The sequence below is a fragment of the Branchiostoma lanceolatum genome, chromosome 3 (assembly GCF_035083965.1).
Source record: "Branchiostoma lanceolatum isolate klBraLanc5 chromosome 3, klBraLanc5.hap2, whole genome shotgun sequence".
In the NCBI taxonomy this organism is placed as follows: domain Eukaryota; kingdom Metazoa; phylum Chordata; class Leptocardii; order Amphioxiformes; family Branchiostomatidae; genus Branchiostoma; species Branchiostoma lanceolatum.
The window spans coordinates 3,511,721-3,531,554 of record NC_089724.1 but is presented as its reverse complement, the minus strand read 5'-3'; the positions used below and the strand labels follow the sequence as shown (position 1 = coordinate 3,531,554).

Below are 19,834 nucleotides of genomic sequence, written 5' to 3'. Positions count from 1 at the left end.
CAAGCACGCGGTGTAAACATATAAGCATTCGATCACTGTAGCGCGCGTTCAACATCCCGGCAGGAACTGTGGAAAAGGAGCAGAAATTCACAATTTTACTGGCCGATATCGAGTCCAAGTGTCCACAACAATATCATCTACTTGTGCCATGCAAATATATGGATGGATTTCACCGAGGAGGAAAACATCTCGCCGCCGAAGATGACTCAACGCTGGTTTCTATTGGGGACGCCTTACCGCTGGCTTGGTCTTACCGGGTGTTGACTTTTCCCGCGCTCGAACCACGTGCGCTCGGCCTGGATTCAAAATGGCCGCGGTATTTGGAAAGGGGTCTATTGCGGGCATCGCACGGGCATAGTGTTTAGTCACTAGAAAGTTGTGTATAAAAACCATGTATGGCAACAATGCACTGTCTCATATACCTATGCTGACCCAATTTTTCCCCACACAATACTAACCTGGTACCTCCTATTTTTGGACTGACACAAAATATGACATACTTTCTGTACAACAGTTGTCTTTTCTATAAATAGGAGCGTCTAGATTATGGTTGCTAGCATATCAGTAGAATAAGCCGCTGTTAACAAATCCCTGACGTCAGACCCAAATGTTCACCAAATTATCAGGAGAAATAGATGTATAATTGAGAGTTGAACCACAAAAAGGGGTCAACCTGGTCCTTGTCTTCTTGATCCCACCGCCATCACCGGCCCCGGTGTTTATTTTGTGGGTGAACTGTTAAAAAGTCAGAGGCTACCCTGGTTTCTCGTGCCCGCTACTCGTGCCAAGGCTGTTCGATCTTGTGCCGTTTTAGAAAAACCCGGAAGTAGAATCGAATATTCGATGCTTGGCCCTTCGACTATTAGGTTTGAACCAGTTCCCCGTGTCAAGACTGTGCCAACAACAATAGAAAAACTAAAACACGTCGCAAAAAGACCTTAACGTATGCTTAACATCATAAGAAGCCCCAATGTTCATCCATAATGCCACAGTGTATCATAAACGACATGTCTCCATCTTTAAGTTTGTGACGGACCCTTATGCTCCGCACGTACCGTCTCGTTCGTAACGGGGTCATGCCGATCAGCGGGCGAACATCAAACATGTTCTAGACGCGTCAGGGGCGACTGAATAATAGATCAAAATGTGCTCACAGAGCGATCAGGACATGCGGATGTAACAGCTACTGTTGTTTCCCCAATACTAATAATATATTCAGATGTGATATGAAATGATTAAATGATTTTATTCGGTAAGGAACTCGCGGGCAAAATACACCCGAATTACGTCCTTATTACATAGTCTATGCATCACAACCACATAAAACAATGACTTGCAGTCCACTAATACTACAGCGATATAATTAATCTAAAACATAACGGAGAACAATTGTGCAGTTAAAATTTATACTTTTGCCGTATTATACAGTCGTATTGCACAGTGGAGAAAGAAATTACTGAAGCATTTAACCTACTGCTGTACTGTTGCAATGGTCGTAGATGACTAACTCCAGAGTGGCAGCAGAAATTCATGTGTAACAAAAGATGCACTCATAGAACGATCAGAAGAAGCATTCGTGTTTCCCAATACTTTATTGATATGTAATACGATAAATATACCATATAACCGAGTTTTGCAATGATCTCATAAAAAGATGGTTCCAATATGACATTAGAAATTCGGGTTAAAGGTCCAGGAGCGAGCATCACGCATTGACATGTTCTGGACATGTCATCGACATGTAAAACTGTTTTCAACAAACGATTCAGGTTCAAGGCAGCCTCTTTGCCAATGCTACATGGACAACTACAGCCAAAATGCCATATATAACCTACTTTGATTCGGGTATTAAGTTAAACACATTGCATGCAATAAATTACTTAGATGTAATACCATAAATAAGCATATGCCATATAACCTAGTTTTGTAATATATTCATAGATGGCTGACACCGCGATGGCAGCAGGGGGTAAGGTTACAGTCTGATGATGTCACCACGGGGATACAATTTCAATTCCTCGGTACCAGATGACATCGAATGATCATGATTAAATTTCGTAATGATATGCCCTTTCAACGGACTTACACCAATGCAGTACAAAACGTTGTCGGCTACCTCAAAACAAAATGTCATTCATATATTGTTGAAAAGATCAAAGTTTTCCCCCCAGTCACAAAATTTTAGCAATGTTTCCATTTATTTGTAATCTGATACCGTAAATATGCCATATAACCTACTTTTGTAATTATATGCATACATAGTCGATTCCAAGATGGCGGCATCAGCTCATGTTACAGTCTGCCAATGTAACCATGAGGATAATATTTCAGATCCCTTGAAACACGTACCATATGACATCATAGGTTATGAGTAAATGTTGTACTAATCCTTCTCAAGGGACATCAAATGACAGATGTCGTGAGCTATCTAAAAACATCAAATAATCATAATATTTCATAATTTCGTACGAAACTGTCTTTTACAACCGCTTTGGGGATGAAATCATTGATATGATCGCAGTTTAGTTTGGACGAGTGCTACTTATGCATACACGTAGCAGTCATGTATATCATCATGACGATATTTTAATTCTGCTCTGCAAACGTTTTGGGAAGGAAATCGTTGATCGCACTTTACTTTGGGATGGATGTTACTTTTGAACTACAGTCATGTAATCTACCATTCATACGATTTTGTAATGTTGTACGAAAACGTGTTTTGCAATCGCTTTGGGGATAAAAAAAATAGCCTGGTATCCAAACCTATTATAGATCCCGAGTCTCCTCTCCACAACTAGCATTCGCAGATGCCACGCTAATAAAAAATTGCTTTAAAAGAGTCGTGGGGGTTAAATCGTTGATTACAGGTTATTTGGGGACGGGTGTTACTTATGCATACGATTCATCGATCGCCGATCGATTCGAGCATTTAGACTTTAGAACATTCTTACGCCTGAATGGCCGTCATAATCATATGGTTAGTCACACCCCGTACGTCACAAAAATCATAATGTGAGTAATGATTACGATTAGGCAATCGTTACCATTTCATTGTTCCATTTTAAAAGCATTTTTTTCCGGTCGATCTCGGTCGAAGCATGACTCTTTTACGTAAGATACTAGTGCGTGTACAGCGAAGCACACCAGGTCATCCCTATACTACTCGTCTTGATAAGTGTGTTATACCCTCATACACGGGGCCACCGCGTCCACGTCATAGACTGGTGTTTTCGATTCCGATTTCCTTTCTTTTTTCCACCATCACTTTTTTTTACCGCCTGTGCATGTCGTGTTCTGGACATGGTGTGGTCGTGACTTCTTGGTGGTGGCTCTTGTGTTCGAGAAGAAGCAACATAACATTAGGCCCTCTAGCAGCTTTCTTTGGAACTGCAGGGGCATTCCAGTTGCACACTTTGAAGTAGGATAAGTCAAGAAGAGATTGATACATCTTGATTTGTCATCTGTTCCCATTCCAATCTCAATCTGTTTGCACAAAGTGATTGTTATTCCGCGCGCGAGTGTCTCGCGACCGCTGTAGAATGAGAAATGCCTGCCAGACCCGTACGGACGTAATGACTCTCTCTACATGTAGTCACGAGCCGCTGAGTACAAACACTTCGATTCAATTGGCTCGGCGTCTGGCGGCAGCTGCAGCAAAGGCGGGATAAGACATATCTGCGGGGCCCTTCTGGGCTTGACTGTCACGTTAAACATTTCAGACGGAGTTTGGCAAGAGACAGGGAGCGCCGGTAACTTGCTATATCAATGAAGATCTAGAAAAGGACAGAGAGTAGAAGATAACTAGCTATAGTATTGGCAAAGCCTCAAAAAGAAAAGTATGCGATACGAATGAACGAAGACGCCTGACCGGTTTCTGTTGTATGCTGTATACGTATAATACATAATTTGCGTATTTCATTTGTGAGATAATGCTCATTACAAATATCAAACCAAAGGTTAGAGAAAGAGAAGAGACACAGATCTCTTAAAAGAACAGGACAATTCCAATGGCCTGTAATACCATTTTAAGATAGAAGAGAAATCAATGCCTTACATGGTGGGCTGCATGCCACTTTTCCATAAGGCGTAGGCAGGCTATTTACCATACTAGTAATTCGTAAGAAAAACTTATCTTGGGTACATTTTGCGTGATTGACTGCCTGGATTTAGCGTAATGCGTAAGCGATCCTACTGAATTTGAAGTAAAGCGCTGCTGGGACCCTCATGCAGGCTTACATCTCTTACATAATGGTTCTGAACCTTGCCCTAATCATGTTTCACATCTCTATAACAGGTGTGATATAACAGAGGGTTTATGGTAATGTCACAGATCCTAACATTTTATGCAGATCACGTAATGTCTGCCACGAGCAGCCTCTTCTAGATCAATTACAAAACCTCCGTCTGCTGCTGACTCATGTGGGAGTCTCACAGCCGTGCGTCATGAAGTGATCTGCTGTTCACTCTCCGCCTCCAATCGCGGGGAAATTATGCAATAAATCCGAAACGTCATATCAAACGCCTAGCTATACATTATACAGAATAATTCAAACATCTTGTAAAGGCCTCTAGAGGGTCAGACGTTTCAAATATCTGAAATGTTTTCGAAAAAAAAGAAGAGAAATACTATCATGCACTGCCCGTCTAGGTTTAATGGCTTCTCCAAAATTCTGGATTTAGATCTATTCACATAACAGCTGGAAACGCATTAAAACAGATTGTGCTTCGGAGACGTATTCCTATATACTATAAAAGACTATAAAGTATAAAACATTTTTTTCAGCGCACGTCTTTACGTAAATACCGTACCGATTGCATTTAAGAAATCTATTATTGTATATATGCCTTGTCTCGTTATGCACATATCGGCATCCATAACACCGGTGATTATTTTAAAATGTGGGTACCTGAAATAATGTTTTCAGACGTTATTACAAAAGCGGAAAGAAATGTTGATATTGGCACGATGACTTAGCCCCCAGAGCCTGCCCATGGATAAACACACGCTTAATGAAGTCGTCCGGAAAACGACAGACGCCTCATATCGAGCGGGCGGGGAGTCGTGTTAGGTCGTGCAACAGGGATCGATGCGCTAACCCTCCCCAACAGCATCGGCGTGTTTCAGACGACCTTTTCTTATATATAACGTAGGCAAACGTGATAGGTTTTTAAGTAGCTAATTCCTTCCAAAGAATTTTTTCCCATTATGTTATTTCAGGATGAATTTTAACAGTTACGGCACATGCACTGACGGTTTCAAGATATACAGAAGCTACAAGAATCATACAGAGAACCAATGTGCAATCAATCAATCTATCAATCAATCAATCAATCAATCAATCAACCAGTCTATAAATTAGTTTATCTCTCGTGTGATGCAAAACGTACATGCAGAAAGTTGACTCAGGAATTTTGAAGAGTGACATACGAAATGTTACACTCTACATACAAATGTCAGACATGGCGACACAGTGGGGACACTGAGTCCCGGATACTTCATGTACTACATGTATGCCAACATGTCCGCCAATCTCATGGTCCAGAAGATGTAAGGTTGTGTTTAAACTTAAAACCCTTTATATAGAAAATTCCTACTCTCTTTCTTTTCAATGTCCATGAACCGAGTACACCATTTACTAGAGCCCGATTAACATACAAGTTTTCGGAGTCGACTTGGGCTGTGTGCCAGGAGCTACTGGAAAACGCTACTATGGTTCTCCTTTAACAGTCCTGATTCCGGGCCTATATGTACAAAAGTAACTAACCAAACAACTTGCTCTTGGGAAGTCATTTTCGCCAAATATAAAAACACTGCAAATGGAATAATTAAAAATCGGCTGATTGATCTATCCCATTCTCTGAACAGTTAAGGACGGGACTGAGGACACGGCCGAGGACATGTCCGTGAGGCTGTTGTGGGTGTAGTTGGCAGTTGATTAACAGATGGAAGACAACTGCTTTTTGGGACATTCCAAATCCATGAGATAAGCGCCGCTAAAACTGCAAACTACTGACTATTCCAAATCAACGCTGGCAGCTTGGCAAGGCCGGCAAAATGAGGAATTTCGAAGCCGAATTTGTAATCACATCGCTTTGGTGTGCAATAGGTGCTGTTGGATAAGGGATGGTAATGTTGTAATAACATTAAAAACGCTTAGGTCATAACATAGAATGCAAGAAAAGTTAAAGAAACAAATAAATTTGATACCGTACAGTTACTTAGATACATTTTCCATTTGCTCCAAAATACTTACGATTACGTTGCCGGAAGAACTTCCCATAACCAGCTCAACTGCCTACAAATATTAGACATCTTGTTACATTTCTGCACAAAAATTAGAGAATAATGATGTACCATATATGCTCCATACAAGGGCGATCGTCTTACGTATCTACCAGCTTAAGGTTTCAGACACGACCTTGGCAACGTACGAACTCCATGACCATGGATCTTCCATCTCGTAGATTACATTGTTCCTTTGGTTCAATTTACATATGCTTCTATCTTCCTTCTGGTGAAGCAGTACTATTAGTTGACGGCAAAGTGTTGATGGTAACTAAAAAAACATAAAAGACATGAGATTTTTCCTAATTTCATTTTTGAAGTTGACGTCCTTTTGTTTCAATTTCTGGTAAACTGTCAATTTAGTTATCTGAATTCCAACCCCAACTTTAATTTTCTCTGAATAAAATTCTGACCTCCCCTTCATTAACGTTCGATAGAACCGCCCAAAAGGGCTGCATTCTGTAGCGGCAACACCCAAGTTTGGGTCCAAGAATGCGTGTTTACGTGTAAGCCGTGGGAAGGACGTGAAGGAATCCTCCTTACCCCACTCAGGTCATGACCCCGCCTGTGTCTTACCGCCGACAGGAGGCGGCAGCTGACGTCCTTAGTGACGTCATCGCATAGCAGCACGTTGTCCAGGAATGTGTTGTACGGAAGAGCTTTGCCAAGGCCCTTCAGCTGTGGGTCGGTTATTCCTTAGCGGCAATGGGTGTTTAAATATTGGGGAATAAAGCTATTTCCAGAAAGGTTACATATTCGGGACAGTTCTTTGTTTGTGGGCTTGTGAACAGGGTGATTTAAGAAGGTATGAACGGGTTGGATTGAATTTGCTTGTAGATGAAATTGTAAAGGAGTTGGATGCTGGAGCTCCTAGCATCTGGCATTGGTACTGCAGGAGTTGGATCCCTTTGATCATGACCTCGTGTCAATCTATTCTATCTTTGACGGTTCCTCGAGCTATTCTCGCGCAAAAAAATACCCTAATAAATTGTTTTGTTTACAGCTAGCAGGTATCAACACAACTGTTCTGCATCCCAAGTTATGTACTTCACCATTCGTTGTCAATTTCAATGAAGCAAATGACACAGAAAACATTGTCCACATAAATAAAGCAATCTTGATCCTTTTCTCCAGGCAGAAGCTGTGGTGGAAAAAGTCTCCCCCGATGAAGAACACATACGAACGACTGAAACAGGTAAGATGTGATGCTTTTTCTAGAAATGTGAGGAAAAAAAAACGCTCCTCATTCGCTTTCCGGGTAAAGTAATCATATTAACTCACTGTTCTGGCTTATCATATGTTGTCGTTGTGGCCGAATATATAATGACGATTGCTTTCTTTGCAAACTCACGGCTTCATACGTTTGTGCATTCTGAATTTTGGACACTTTCTTTGAAGTTTTTATGCGTGACTCGACCTTGTTGAAAAGGGGCCTTATGGCCGAATAAACCATCGAGGTAAAAAGAAAACAATAAGGGCATTGACTTGAATTGAAAATTGAATTTGATTATTCAGAGTAAAGATGGCTTATGCTCTTTTGTTGCTCCAGCTGATGCCAGCGATGATTTGGAGGTCTCACCGGAACCGGAAGTCACTATCGACATCCACAAAGAGCCTTCCATGCCGGAAGCGGTGACCCCGGACATCGAGCCACCGGAAGTAAACATTCCGGAGGCTGTACACGTGGAGAAAGAAGCGCAGGAGAAGGAGGAGGATGATTTCGAGACGCTAGAAACTGTGCCAAAGAAAGTCCAACAGGTCGTTGAACCGGTGGTAGAAGTCCAACAGGTTGTTGAACCGGAAGTAGAAGAATTTAAACCGGAGATAGAGGAGTTTAAACCGGTGGTAGAGGAGGTTGAACCGGAAGTAGAGGACTTTGAACCGGAAGAAGAAGAAGAAGGTGATGCAGCCGTTGCGGCCACTAAGATCCAGGCCGGATTTAGAGGTCATCAGAGCAGGAAGAAGGTGAAGAAGCTGAAGGAGGAGAAGGACGCAGCGGTTAAGATCCAGGCGGGGTTCCGGGGGTGGAAGACCAGGAAGCAAGTCAGCGTCAAGAGAAGGGACGTACCGGGTAAGTTATTGTCTGCATCAACGTATCATTTACTCATGTCAGTTGTTATCATCATCCCTTTATTAGTATTTTCTAACAAGAAAATGATTATTTCTTTGTGTTCATTACTTTTCATTGTTACTGTTAGGTGTTATGATATGTGTGGAATTGCTGATCGTGACCAAATCATGATATTTCGGGTTAAAGGAACTAACGAGTAAATGGCGACGACGCACATTGTGAAAGACTGCCAATGGTTCTACAGTGTTGCGTTTCTATGTTGTGTTCCAGGCGCAGAGGTAGAGAGCGATGATCACGTGACGGAAGAACCACCAGCAGCTGTGACTGAAGAAGATTCGACACTGTCCATGCCTAGTGACGTCACAGAACATCACGTTGCCAAGGAAACGGCGAGTGGGATAGAACCTCCTGGGACGCTCGCGGACGCAGAGTCCCCTGTTGAGCAAGCGGCACCCGAGGTTCCATCTCCAGTCGTTGAATCTTCACCAACCGAGTTGTTCGCAGAAGAACCGGATACACCTCCGTCTTCACCGGAAGTGACGCAGCCGAAGATCGCCGAGACGCCGTCTCCGACGGAAGCCGAGTCACCCGAAACATCGTCACCTGAGGAGATCTCCCCGGCACCTTTCTCCAAGCCGATTCCGCCGACTCCACCGCCTACCCCGGCGGATGTAGACCTGATTGCCAGCGGTACTGAAGCAACCGAGCCCGTCCTGAGAAAAGAGCGCGCTGTTGCGGGAGAGTTTGAGCCCGCCATGGCCAAGGCCGTCACGGAGAGGCTGGACGTTCTAGAGAAGGAAACTGTCGAGGCGAGTGAGAAGGTTCTATACCAGCCCGGTACGGAGGTTTCTTTCGTGGCGCCTCCTCCTCTAGCGCCTGAGCCCGTGGAAACCGTTGCTTCGGAAGAGATGGATTCACCTGAGCCCATTGAGCAATCGTCCGTAACAGTCTTCCAGACGAAGAATTTTACAAAACAGGAGAGCGACGTCTACCCCTACGTCGTGGAGACACAGACCTCAGAAGAGTTCGATCCCGAGAGTCTCATCGCTCAAGCGATGTCGCAGTCCACGCCGGAAGTCGTCGTGACGTCAGAGAGAACCGTCACCACGGAGACGGGCCCGGAGGGGAAGACGCAGACCATCGTCAAGGTGGAGCACACCGTCGTCAAGGAGATCACCACCGTGGTGACGCCCAAGTCCACCGAAGTCGTCACCACCGAGGAAAGAACTGGCACGTCGGTGTCGAGCGACGAGCGGAGCAGCGACGAGCAAGTCACGGTGGTGGAGGCGTCTGACGACGACACCTTCGAGGAGTCCGGACTGGAGCCTACGAGAAACAGTGGACCAAAAGACAAGGGAGTGGAACTCGACCGAAACAGCGCCTCCTTCACGGATAAGTGGGAGCCGGAACCCGGTGAGAGTTAATGTGGATCTGTCCGTGTTGTCGTCTGCAAGGTTGTCTGTGCTGTATGTTCATAACTAGCATAGATGGAGAGACAATCTCGTTAAACACCTGAGCCCTACATGGCCAAGACTGGCAAGACTAAGAAGAGACTGGAATCAGTCAAGGAAGGGGTTCCTCCACCCTAGGAGTGAAGATACCCTGGCATGATGATGATGACGAATTAGCGTAGCCCAGAATGTACATCACACTGTCTATTGTCACCTGAAATAAGGGCACACCATTCCGGAAATACTGTTTTATTTTTGACTCCGCAGAACTTCTAATTACTTTTCGTTGTATCGTACAAGTTAATTGTGTCATGTTGTTACCTACTTAGTTGTGTCAACTGGTCCATGAAAAAAATGAGGACAATTGCCATTGTACTTCCACGCGTATTTGATGAAAATCATTAACCCTAGTCCATGTTTCAAAATGTGCTTCTCTCGCCTGATAGAGACATATCTCTAAAAGATTAACCGAGAAGTACCCAGTAGAACTGCTTTATATGAAGCTAAAGTATGCTGGCAGATTAATAATACGCGTCGTGGGTAGGAATTAGAGGTTGGAATCCCTTACGCAACAAAGGAGAAAAAGCAACAAGCCAAGTGCTGCTCTTCTATGGGTGCACAAAAGCTGCTGAGTTTGAGGCTGCTTACAGAAAGTGCCAGCGAAATCTGTGTGGTGTCAGTGTTGATGTTGATGTTGATGTGATACATTTTTCCGGTAGTACACAAGGAAAAAGAGTGAAATTTGACCATCTCTTTACGTTAGGTGCCAATGAATTATCTTGCCATAGCATCAATGGTCGTATTCAAAACGCTCCCAACTAAAGCCACAATAGTGTGGCGATTTAGATAGCTAGAAGCACTGCAGCTGATATGTGTGAACTGTCTGTCTGACATTGGTAATCTGATACATGTCTGCCATGTTGGAGTACAGGACAACAAAGATGCTCCCGTGTTGGGACTTGTGTACTTAACAAACATTCTATCCACCCTTATATCAGTATATGGGAATTGTTTTATACACTTTTTTCACAATTATGTTTATACAGTTTTACATTGACATTGTTACTCAAACATGGTATTCATAAGATATTGAGATGATGCCGTCAATACAAATGGTCTATTTTATTTTATGTTATATTTCATTGCACTTCACCAGTAGTGGTCATTGTCTTTGCGATACCTAAGTTTGGGAAACCTGTAGCTGTAGTCTATGTAACGCATATAGTACATTGATATACAGATTTAATGGACATCACTTTTAATCGATGTTATAATACTGTAGTGTTTTACGTCGTACTTTTGTACTAACTTGTCTTACTTAGAGGCCGATGTTTGATGTTGGGACAATGAGACAATTTCGACTAAACTATTGTTCATAACAGGGCTTGTAATTTAGAGGACTGGTGATTCCCAGTTAAATTCAAAATGACGCTCATACAAACAGAAGTCAAGTCATGTTACATGTACATTAAATTTGTCAGATATTGTAGCTTACAACTAATGGTTGAAATAGATCAAAACCATACTCAAACCGCCGGCCCTATTAGTTACTGTGAAACGAAAGTGGCATTACTAGCAGATTCAGATCCCATAAATTCCCAACACTATCAAATTTTTCTCACCAAATTTCAAGCCCTGTCAGATGATGCAGCCTGTAGAGTAAACTACTGTAGTAGTGTTTGTCTTGTGCTGTTTCAGAATACGCACATATATGATGATTACGTCATCAATAGCATTCGACAGATTTTAGATGCTGTCGTTACGTGCTTGTCTAACATGTCACATTCGAAAGTTCTCACGTGACTATAGCGTCATACTAGTATCCGGTTCTTGTCACGTGACTACCCATGGGTATGCATGACGTAACCATTTTATGTGCGCAAGAACCCGTAGCTAGTCACTTCCTTTTGTACCATGCATTGTTGTTGAAAGATCGATGATATAATACAATATTTAATAAAATATATCCATATAGGTATAGTGGTAGACCTAAAAGTAACGTACTTTGCCTTGGCTGGCATGCTATGCATAATGCTGATACGTACATGTAAACAGACCTCGTGCCTGCTTATACAAAGATGCGATGACAAATATATGTACTTGCTAGATTAATATGAATGAAATTAGATCTCAAGTAAAACCCATCTTGGAAAGTTGGGTGAAAAGGGATGTCCCCAGTACTAGTGTCTGTGCATCAGTGCTTTGAGCACTCAAAATTTGAAGAAGAAATTTCGATCACGTTAACAACCAACATGTTTTCGTTCTATCAGGGTTTGCCAATGCATGTAGTAGAAGGTACAAGAGACAACTGGGGACATCCTTTCAGACTAATATTGAAGAGAATACTCCAAGCTTGTAACAAGGGAGTGAGATGGAACCATGAGATGCTACATGTACCCCGCATGCATTCCTGTTAAAACTAGGTAGGGAATGATAATAGCATGGAGGCTCATCTGCGTTGCTGAATAACATTATGTGAAAGGTTGAACTTTTGTCCAATACAGAGAGAATTTTTAATCGACCTTAACTGAACCGGGGCGGGGGAGGATACAAACTTGCAGCCACCTTTGACCCGTTGCTTACGTCACGTTTCCCGCGCAATCGGGTCAGACTTCTGTGTGTCATTTTCTTCTGGGAAAAAAGTTCAACCTTTTCCATAGGTAGAGAATATTGCTTCTGAATGAACGCTTGCATTGATCGGTGTCGACCGGTGAATAAAGAAAACATGGGGTTGATCTTATGTGTCTCGTCTGAACCTTTTGTGTTTGTCCGTTATTCCGTGTGTCGTGAGTACGTCTTTAGATCTCGTATTATTCTTAAGCCCCTGTCACACTTGTGCGTATATACAAATCCGCATGAGTTGCATATCAACATGTTTTTGATTTAGGTTAAGTTTGCAGCCGAATAAGTGATTTCTTAGATTTGATCACTAGGCTGCACAACGGTGGGTCAAAGTAGAAAACAACTTCTTCCCCGCAAACCTTATTTAAACCAAAAAATGTTAATGCGCAACTCAAGCGCACTTGAATATACGCGCAAGTGTGACAGGACCCTAACGTGCAGATGTATGTCGACGTATATTTCACAACTATGTGCTAACCATTCTCTAGATGTTTTAACAGATTTGTAGCCTTAAACGTCACTTTCCTTGGTTAGTCGAGGGTATGAGAGGTAATTATAGTTTAACAGGATTAACATAAAAAATTAACAATAGGCATACATTGCAGTAGCATCTGCGATACGACATTGGTGCTCGCGTGACTAGGGTAAGTATTGTCCACCAGGGTTAAACCGCTAAGCTGTCGTTGTATAAACATGACGTTAGAAAAGTAAATTTATAGGGCTGTTTATTACCAGTTAACTTTACAATGGCGCTCAAACAAACAGAAGACTAGCCATGTTAAAGTTACATGTACATTATATTTGTTAAATATTGTAGCTTACGACGAATGGTTAAAATCGATCAAAAACATACTCAAAACGTCCTATTAGTTACTGTGACTCATCGAGCTTTAACCAAACAACATGGCAGCTGTGACGTCACGTGTTCACAACATATAACCTGTGTTGTGAAAAATCTAGCTGTATTGGGCTCCATGTGGCCCAAGGTAAGACCGCTAGGAGCGCGATTTTTAATCCGACTACAGAGACCAAGACTGAAGCCATAAGGAAAATGAGACATTGCGTCATAAATCCTACCACCATAAACCTTTACAAGGTTCAATGCCTGTCGTCTAGAGGATGTAGACAATCTCCAAGCAGATATTGGGAGACAAAATCGTCACGTTGTCCATGCCGTTTATGTTACAAGCTACAAATTGTACTGCCTAACATCTGTGGAAAGACCATTGAACAGTCGAGGTTTGACGAGGTCTAAGAAAGTGGTTGTTCAATGCGTCTTTCCGCAGATGATCGTGAGGCAGTTTGTAACGGAAACGGGCAGCTTAGAAAACGTAACAATCCTCCCAACATCTTCTTGGAGATCTGGATGTAAAGGCTCGTTCACACTTGTGCGTATATTCAAATCCGTATGAGGTGCGTATTAACAATATTTGGTTTAGATAAAGTTTGCGGCCCAAGAATTAATTTTTTTCGGTTCGATAACCAGGCTGCACAACGGTGGGTCAAAGTCGAAAACAACTTGTTCCCCGCAACCTTTTTCTAAACCAAACAATCTTCATTCGCAACTCAAACGGACTTCAGTATGAGCATAAAGGCCCTGTCACACTGTTGCGTATATTCAAGTGCGTATGAGTTGCGCATGAACATTTTTTTTGTTTATGTAAAGTTTGCAGGGAAGAATTTGTTTTCTACTTTGACCCACCGTTGTGCAGCCTAGTTATCGAACCAAAGAAATGACTTCTTCGGCTGTAGACTTAACCTAAAACAAAAACTTGTGAATACGCAACTCATGCGGACTTGCATATAAGCACAAGTGTGACAGGGCCCTAAGTGTGAACGGGCCCCAGACGTGCACTGCCAGATGGAGAAGCTCGTCAGGAATCGCCCCCGTGGCACGGACGTTAAGCCCCTGTCACACTTGTGCGTATATACAAGCCCGCATGAGTTGCGTATCAACATGTTTTTGGTTTAGGTTAAGTTTGCAGCCGAAGAAGTAATTTCTTTGGTTTGATAACTAGACTGGACAACGGTGGGTCAAAGTAGAATCCAACTTCCTCCTCGTTACGTTATCAAAACCAAAAAAAATTATGTTAAAACGCAACTCATACGGACTTGAACATACGCAAAAGTGTTAACGGGCTCTAGACGCGCACTGCCATAATCTCCAAGCAGATCTCCACGGTGCCAAAATCGTACAAGCTAGCCAGAGAAGCTCCAGGCAGCCAGAGAAGTTGTCAGGCACCGTCGGATTGCAAAAAACAATTTCTTTCTGCCAGTTAGATACGGTCTTTGCAACCGTTGGGTCTGCTTGGAGACTACACTGCCAGACAGAGAAGCTTGCGAGGAATCGCCCCGGTGGCACGGATGTTAAACCGTGATCACGGCCTTGCCGCCAGAACTGAATACCCGCCGCCTGATATGGTCGTCTCTCCCCCTCCCGGCTATGTTTGGCGACGTCAAGTTCGCAGTTTCGCGTGGGAACGCGGCGAGGAAGGTCAAGGTTCACATTGCACTTGACTTTCAAGGACCGCTACAAATAAGGGGCGGGGTCGATAGGGATTGGGGTCCTGTACGTGTGTTTTAAGATGCTGGGGCAAATTCTTAGTGGACGGCTGGGGAGACAAATTTTTGGCTTCAAAATATGTGGCAAATATTCTGAATTTCATGTGCAGTATTTTACGTATCTCCAGCCTCCGGGCCCCCCGAAAATTCTCTTCGACTCTTGATTAAAAAATACAAAAAGTGCAAGAAGTAGCAACACAAAACATACAATAATGAATTTCAAAAACATTTGTGCCGAAATGTTCATAAGAACCAGGTCTCAATAAGCCTTTTTTCTCCTTCCCTTCAAAACCAGTTCCTACTGAGGGGTCCAACCATAAAGATCGCTTCATTTTCTAGATGGACTTTCTAACCAGATACGTAAACGCTCTTGTTGTACTGAGTTTATACTGTTTTTTAAGAACATATTGTCGACCTTGTACGATATTCGCCCAAGGCAGTCTTCCGTGCGACTTCAAGTTACGTTCGACACTGTCTTAAGCGGTAACACCTTACCACATGGCGACATTATGCGGTACTGCACCATCTTAGGTGCGCTTCCTTCCAAGATATCACGATGGCGACGTCGGTTTAGCAGCTTTTAAGAAACCTCTTGTAGTTATTAGGCTGAGGAAATAAATCGTTTGAATAATATTCCAGTATGGTCGGCTACCACGTATATCATATAGTTCTGTGTCTGCTTTTATTCAGATTTCACAGAAATAGCGATCAAATCAGAAATGCTGACATACATATTTTAGGGTAGCAATTTTAATCCGCCTACACAAGTTACAGTATCATTAGTTATCGTGATCATGATAACCATAAATGAAAAACATAGATAGCTAGTCTATAAAAGCAATAGATACAATTATAGTTTGTACTTTTTGATTTGATTTGGTATAACTTGAGCAAAACCAAGAGATCAAAAGAACCTTTAAGAGACGGACAAGCAAACCAGCTTTAAGATGGGCAGTGACAGTGCCCTCTTTTAGATCAACCCCACTTCAGAGGCGACAAAAGTGATCGAGAGATCAGACCTTGGAACCCATTGAACGATCGCTGAAAGACCTTTTAGATATCTGTCAAATTTTCAATCGCTTAAAAGTCTGTGGAAAGGGGGTGGAGAGACAGACATCGACAAGGAAAACATCTCTCAGCTGCGCAGTGTCGCACTTAGCAAGACGTGATGACGTCACACTTTACGTCACTGCCCGCCGCAGCTGTCCATATTTGCTGATGAGCCGGGTCCGGTGGGAGGGTGGATAACAGTAGGAATCCCCCTCTGCGTAGATATAAGCTAACGGGATTGTTGAGGAAGAATTCTTCCGGAGCACGAGAGACCTTCGTATTATCATTGACAGTTTGGTTTGAAAGGTTCCAAGGTTTAAATCAATATGCGTGTCCGGGGGAAGAAAGCCTTCTTTGTTTCCAACGCGAAGGGGAAGAAGTAATGTCACTGAAAGGAATACGTTGTTAAGACTGTGATTTTATTTTTTATTTATTTTAAGGAGCTCGAAGATATCCATGTTTTTTTTTATCACCGTTCTTGGTTGCTATATTCTAATTTTGATCATCTAGCTTTAGTATTATCTTAATCGTTTATTGTTGATCACTTTATTCATTAATATTGCATTTCAATTGACTGATACTGTCGTTCATAAATATAACGGGAAATAGGAATTTTTTAGTTTAATTTAAAGTCGGACAAAAGCAGCAAAAAAATTTCAGCCAATTGTCGAAATATCATTTTTGATTCATGAAATCATCAAATGAGTACAAAGCAGAAAATCTAGTCTTACGTTACACTACAGCTGTTAATGATCTTAAACTCAAACCTGTACGATTTTACGACGAATTCTATCAACCAGCCCCCCTACTGCTGACAGATATTCCCAGGTGGAACGGAAGAAGCCGTTTAAATCCGACCCAGTGGTCACTCCACCGAGCGTTTCGTAGTCAACGGAATGGGCGGTATGTTAAACGCCTTGTTGACACACTTTTCAGCTCGGTTTTCTGTTGTCGACCACATATTTCCTAAATGCAACAAGAAACGGTTCAGCAGCCATCCTTAGGTGATCGTCCACGCGGTTAAAACAGCTAAGGCAATCAAGAAAATTGGTTAGAGTCTTCGGAACATCATTGCGAAGATATATGGCAGCCTCGCGCCGAAGTTTGTTCGTGCCAACAAGGGGCGGGTAAGCCAACACTGGTGCTCCCGGGTTCAGGACATGCATGGTCACGCGCCGCAGGCTAGGTTTCCCCCGGTGAAAGTAAACTATTAGAGACCCCGAGCAAATACTCGGGAGATGACTGTGCAAACGGGCTCCCGAGCAGGTATCGGGTGACTGTTCCCCGAGTAAAACTAGGGCAGCGCGATGGCAGAGCCTCATAACAAACAAGAGCTATCTACCTTTAAAAAAAATCATCGTAGCATGTCTAGAACACAAGATATCAAAACCGGAAGCCCTGCTGCAGTACCATGGAAAGCAACTGGGGGCCAAAATCTAACCATTTCGTGGATTGATATTGGTCAATCACATACCAAATATCAAACCAATCCGTCCATAGCTTCATGTGTTATTCTGCAAAACGGCAAACACCATTACACAGTTAGGAAAAGGGCTCATGGATCACGGTAACAAACAAATTTGTTGGATGAATGTTAATAATAGGGAGCGCCAGCTTAAGGGTTAAAGAACCCATCACACTTATCGCTAAGAACAGGGGAGACCCGGTGTGGTTAGCCAAAACTCGTGGGCACATAACAGACCCATTCCTTTCTCTCGATGACTAATTACCAATGTACATGCCTGCCACCAGTATCTGTCAATTGAGTTACATGTACCTGTGTATACACCCTCGTCTACCAATGGCATTGAAGCTCCAGGCAAATGTAAGCACCTTCCGTCCCAACGGCTAAGAAACTTTTAAAATAATGTCTGGCTCAGACATGTTCTAAAATCATAGGTCAACACCTACCCACTGCAGAAATGTTCACATGTTGTCAACGTCTGTTACTCAATATCTTTTTAAAGTAACCCCCTGACCAAATAACATAATTATACATATACTAAGGTAAGGGTAAACATATACCTCAAGAGTCAAGAATGAAAAAAGTGCCGAAATTAAAGCTAAAATTCACATGCACCAGGTATTTCCTGTAAAAGTAAAACATTCTGTTATCTTTTTCAATGACTCAGAACTGACCTCCGAAGAATCTACAAAGCTATTCCAAATGTCAGAACTCGACATTATTTATTCAACACCTACAAAGCAGGTCGGACTGCACCTCCGTGTTTACTGTACTCAGTATTCCCTCTTTTGGTAACAATGCGGTGTGCAGCGGAGCTTATACAGGATGGGCGTCGGTATTTTTTGTGTTGGCGTGGGTTGGTTTTGTAGAGGAGAGCGTGTACCGTGGAGTTTTTCTTGTCTTCTCCAAACGCCGGTGCCCTCTGCAGGAGAGGTGTTGACGTGATGACTCAGTGTTGTCTTTACCGTCAGGGATCTGTGTAGGAGCTGTCAGCGCGCTCTGGCAACGTCATGCAGCTGCGCCGGAAACTATCTCCACCGGACTCCAGGATACACTGTACAAATTGGCTCGAAAGGAGTAAAATATTTGCCAACGGAGTTACATAAGAATTCCACAGAGCCAAGACCATTGAGAATCCCCGTTGGTGAGCGTCCAAAAAAAGTTACGAATCTCTCATAAGCTGTCTTTTGGTGAGCGCTCAAGGATCTTCTAGTTCATGGTCCTTCAATCAATGTCTTTCAATCAAAGGCAAAGTTTGTGGCCGAAAAAAAATCGTTTTTCAGTTCGATAAGCAGTCTGCAAAACGGTGGGTCAAAGTTAAAAACTCTTTCCCGCAAACTTTAATTTGCCAAAAATTGTAAATACGCAACTCATATGGACTTGAATATAGTACGAAGTATTATTGCAAGTTCATGCCCGTGGGCTAATTGCAAATACATGATAGAAACTAAGGGAAAAACATTCATGTGTCAGTGAACTGTGACTGACTTTGTTGTAACAATAGGCTACTAATACTATATATATGCACAAGTATGAACGGGCCACAAACGATCTTTCATTGTTAAGTGGCATGAGGGCGTCTAGCTCTTCGTTTTGCCTCTCTTAGATAGCCTTTATTTTACCTGAAAATAAGTCACAGGCAGCACTGCAAAGTACAGTTGGTTCAGGTCATTTCAGTTCGTCCAGTGCCGGTGACAGTTTGACTCGTGGCTTCTCGAGGCTAAGAAGCATCCTTTTGCGAGTTCTGACAGAAACGTGTTAGCTAATGACCAACTGCGGCAGTGACATTGACGCGAGATTGATACATAGTTCTGTTGGTACAAAGCGGAAATAATACTGTGCAATCGTTGAAGAATCTCCATTTCGAAGCCTCTTCATGCATGCAGTATTTGTTTCAAACTTTTTCTTGTTACAACTTTGTCAAAGGTGTTTGATTTAAGAAAAAAATTAAAGGTTCATCATTGTAAAATGTAAAAAGTCCTGTAATTCTTTTCCATTTGTCTAATGTACCTTTCGTTGGACATTAAATCTTTTTTTAAAGTCCAGAAGAATGCGGGAAAAAGTGGTGACTTGTGCCTTAAAAATGTGAACGTGATCTCTAGTCTCTTGGTTTCCGCTTCACACCCGCGATCAAGGATGTGGTCTGGGGTTCAGGGGTCGCGAATCTCGACTTCCAACAAACACTGGTTCTGCATGGTGAGGATCGATGGCGACGCCATCTGAACGATTTACGATCTGTAAATTTTACCACTGTATGCGTAAGAAGTTCACTGTTGTGCGAGATCGTCTCATGACGTCAAAATCAAACGACAGCCAAGTTGGGCCAA

General features: G+C 42.7%; 1 protein-coding gene across 1 annotated transcript in view; it reads left to right on the top strand.

The window, feature by feature from the left end:
- LOC136429742 (myosin light chain kinase 2, skeletal/cardiac muscle-like) overlaps nucleotides 1-19,834 on the top strand; it is a 55,395-nt gene that overhangs the window by 16,295 nt on the left and 19,266 nt on the right. Inside the window, exons 3-5 of the mRNA XM_066419697.1 lie at nucleotides 7,421-7,481; nucleotides 7,836-8,357; nucleotides 8,628-9,770. Coding sequence (XP_066275794.1) covers nucleotides 7,421-7,481; nucleotides 7,836-8,357; nucleotides 8,628-9,770 — 1,726 coding nt within the window. The remainder of the gene's footprint in view (nucleotides 1-7,420; nucleotides 7,482-7,835; nucleotides 8,358-8,627; nucleotides 9,771-19,834) is intronic.